Source organism: Lotus japonicus, chromosome 4 (genome assembly GCF_012489685.1).
Source record: "Lotus japonicus ecotype B-129 chromosome 4, LjGifu_v1.2".
NCBI classification, from domain to species: domain Eukaryota; kingdom Viridiplantae; phylum Streptophyta; class Magnoliopsida; order Fabales; family Fabaceae; genus Lotus; species Lotus japonicus.
In genome coordinates this window covers 54149570-54154096 of record NC_080044.1, presented here as the reverse complement: position 1 = coordinate 54154096, position 4527 = coordinate 54149570, and the positions used below count along the sequence as shown (strand labels likewise).

Genomic DNA, 4527 nt, shown 5'->3' with positions numbered 1-4527 from the left:
GAGGGAAGAACATGGCCTTCAGAGTTTCTTGCTTCTGGACATCAGAGTTTCCACTATTCAGCTTCTGGATCTTCAGAGTCTTCTACACCATCAGAACATCTGAACCTTCAGTGTTTCTTGGTTATCAGAACTTCTGGATCTTCAGAGCTTCTAGCGACTGAGTCCACATCAGAGTTTGTATAGCTTCAGAACTTCTGAAGCTTTTCCACTGTTCATACTGAACATGGTGAATGCGAAAGCGTTGCTTGGGTCACTCTTTATACACAGTGCTTCTGATTTGTGTGAGATTGAGTTGAGGTCAGAGCCTGTAAATAGCACACTCAGAAAAACACGTTAGAGTACCACAATTGTTCATATAAAAAGGTTAACTTGTAATCATCAAAACATAGAGTTGTACTACTAGATCAAAACTTGATCTTACAATGGACCCATAAACCTAATGTCTTAAGGTTTTGGGTTAAGATGTGGTGTCCAAGATCTCCTTGGTGTTTCCTCTCGGCCTTGCCCCATGGGCCCTCGCCGTGACTCTCCCCAACAAGTTGTATCAGAGCCGATGGTTCGTGGGACCATGGTAACGGCTCCTTGTGTCGAAAATCTTCCTAGCAGTGTGGCTAGGCAGCGAGTTCCGTTGAGCAGCGAACAACGGTACAAGGTGGATAACTTCCGCAGACGGGAGGACCATGGGTGATGTGGTTGAGGGACTCACACTTGAGGGGGAGATTTGTTAGAATCAAGTGTTAGAGTCAAGTCCCACATCAGAGAAGTCAAGGTAAGAAGGAGAGTTTATAAGGAGATGGACCCATAAACCTAATGCCTTAAGGTTTTGGGTTAAAATGTGGTGTCCAAGATCTCCTTGGTGTTTTCCCTCGGCCTTGCCCCATGGACCCTCGCCGTGACTCTCCCCAACAACTGACATCTTCATACAAAATCAAAAGTTCTTATTGTTAAGCAAGGTGTGAAATATACAAGTTAGATCATGAAAGTCTACACATGCTACACTCAAATTTTAGTTTACTACGAATTTACACTAAAATTTAAGATAAAGTATTTAATTGTGTTCTTTAAAATAGTTACATTTAATCATTATGTTATCGACAATATTTTTCTTAAAATTTGATAATCTTATTTTGAACATTACTTAAAACACATAAATTACACACAAAATATTATTTAGCATACAATTATTTAATTAATTGCTTCAATGCTTTTAAAATATTTCTATTTAATACTACAATCTAATCTAATATACATAAGCCTCAAATACCTACATAATCTAGCACAAAAGATAGGATATCATATGTGAACAGGATATGATAAGAGCATGATAGACTTTTATCCTATCATGTGTTTGAGGTGCACATGATAAGGACAGGATATGATAAGGAAAAATGTATCAAATTTATATTTGAATAAAAAATACATTTAAAAATTGATCATTCTATTAAATTTAATTTTTTATACATTTTCATGAATGAGTCTATTTTAAAATAACTAAAATTAATTTAAATTTTATTAATTAGCCTATTTTATTATTTTAAAGATATCCTATATTTTAAATAAAATTAAAAATTATACAATTAACCAATTGGTTTTCACTTAGTTGTGACACGTGATAATTAACAATAAAAGTTAACTAAATTAAGAATATATTATTTCAAAAGTACTTTATATTTAAATTATAATAGGAGATGAAAATAGAAAATTAGTCTATTACTATTAAAAAATCAATATTTGTAACCAATTGGTTTTCACTTAATTGTGACACGCGATAAATAAGAAAAATTAACTAAATTAATAATAGTATTATTTTAAAATTAATTTATATTTAAATTATTATATAAGTAGATAAATAATTTTTAAATAATAAGAGATGAAATAATAAATTAGTGTATTAATATTAATAAATCAATATTTGTAAGTGAGTAGTCTATTTTACTATTTATGAATAATTATTTTTTTATTTTAGTTAAATTAATATTTATTAATTAATATTATTGGTAAATTATATAATATTAAAATAAATTAATTTAGAGTTAGGATACTGAAAGAAAATATATAACTGGTATCCTATCATGTTCTATCCTAGCTGGGCCTCAGGATAACTTTTACACATAATAGACATGATAGGATAGGAGACAGGATTGTGTTATCCTATCCTGTTGGCGCAACAAACAACAGATAACAACATGATATGGTTATTATCCTGTCATATCATAACATATCCTGACCACCAAACGGGTCCTAAGACTAATTAGTCAAAATAAAAAATTCAATGCCCCTCTTCATAGCATTAAATAAAAATAGATATAAAATACCAACTATAAATACATATGATGTATTTTTTTAAAGAAAAATCTGACACTTAATAAAGAAAAACCTTAGGAACAAAATTCTCTCAAGTGAGCATCCACAACAACCTTGCCTTGACCATACCCATATAGCTATTTTTTTAAAGCAAAATTTATTGAATGAAATTATAGAAGGATTCTGAGAACATCTTTCTCAGATAAGATTGATAAACAAATATAAGATTGATAAACAAACGAAAAACCACAACAAAATGAAATGCTAACAACTTACACAAGTATCAAAAGCCAAATTAGCCCACCTAGTAACATGCCAACAATACATTCCAGTACCTAGCAAAGAACGATCCTTCAGTTATTAAGGTGATTTCAACCTTAATTTAAGGTGATCTCAACCCAACATTTGATAAAGTCTCCAAGTATAGGTGAAATGATTTCCCCGCTCCACCAATCCTTAACAAAATTTCCTCCTTCACGTATTAATCGTAAAGAACGATCCTTTAAATTATATGACATTATTCTGGAATCCACTAAGAATAAAATCATCGAATCCTCTTCATTTTCTGGAAGAATAACAAATAGCACATGAAAAATGTTCGTACCAAATGCATCCACAACAGGATTAAGGTTGAGACGATATCTCACAACCCATTTGGTGAAACCTTCCAGCTCTAGAATATCAAAATCCAAACTTTCATCACTCTTACTCAAAATCATTTGGAGATTCCCTTTGAACTCCCCAAAATACTTAACCAAAAGAATCTTTGCATGTTGGTGCAGGTAATGACTCGAAGCGCTTGTTATGTAGGTCAAAATACCATAACACCTCACCAGAGCACCAGTACACAACACATTGCAATATACACCAGAACCAATTTTCATCTTGGGTGAAGCAGTGAAGATAAAGTCACACGCAGACCACAAACTAGTCTCAGATGTATACATAAAAATCTTAAAAGTATTAATATTGACCTTCACAAATGAAACAACTTTGAAGTGAAAGGACCTCAAAGTCAACGGTTCAAAAGACAGATAAATTGCAGGTACTAGACTGAAATCAAAATTGTTTTCTAGATCTGCTGATGGGAACGGAAGATTAATAAAATGATTTGTGGACGGATTTAGGACTTGGAAACAATAAGTTATGGAACGAGGACCTTCGAGGAAAAAAGCTTTGCATAGTAGCAGACCATTGCATGATTGCATAATTCTAGTGTAAAGGTGGCTCTTTGACCAGGTATTGAAAGTTTGGATGTCCGACCTTCCCAATTGGTGGCGGTGGAAGGGGAATATAGGGCCATTATAGATCCAAAGGGAATGTGGTTGAGAGTTGTGAATATGAGTGTGTGTTTGAATGAATCTAGGTTCAGATATTAGAGCCCGCCATTGCTTTGAAACACGTTTACATTGAATCACATGTTTCGCCGGCACCAAGACAAGGATCTTGGTCAATAGGTTGATGTCTCCGATAACCTTATCACATGAGCTCTCTATATCGGATCTCATACTACAACTTAGCTTTTTTTTTCCTCTCATTTTGATGATTGATGTTGATTTTAGGCCTCCACATGTTTAATTTATAATGGCTGGCAAATAAATGCATCCTTATCCACCTCTATTATTTTTAATATTAACAAATCTAAAATAATGTATACTTGACCTATACATTAATAACAATATTATTTAGTTAGGTTATTTATTATATTAATTTATATTATACTATATAATTATGGTGATTTTTTTTCAATTTTTCATATTAATTTTTTTACATTATTTGAAATTATAATTATTAAGCTCAACTTGGAGAATTTTTAAAACATAATCATGATAATAATAAGTAAATGTAAATTGACTCACATTAATAAAAATATTAATTAGTTATTAATAAACTTTTATATTATTCACTAAATTAATTACCAATTTTGATAAATTAATTTCTCATATTAAAAGTAAATAATGACTTTATAAAATTTATATTATTCATTACAACTTGAGAAACATATATAGGTAAACTTCATCTAACCTATACAATAATAATACTACTACTTATTCATTAATAAATTTTCATAATATTCATTACATTATTACTAATTTTAAATAATTTTAGTTTTTCATATTTTTTAAAAATTTATCATTATTTAAATTTTCATTATTAATAACAACTTCAGGAAAAAATTAAAAATAATAATGAGTAAAATTTAAATTGACTCACATTAAAAAA

General features: G+C 30.6%; 1 protein-coding gene across 1 annotated transcript; it reads right to left on the bottom strand.

The window, feature by feature from the left end:
- Positions 1-2681: 2681 nt before the first annotated feature.
- On the bottom strand, positions 2682-3812 carry LOC130712965 (uncharacterized). The gene has a single exon (XM_057562775.1). The coding sequence runs from the start codon at positions 3810-3812 to the stop codon at positions 2682-2684; it is 1131 nt and encodes a 376-aa protein (XP_057418758.1).
- Positions 3813-4527: the final 715 nt, after the last annotated feature.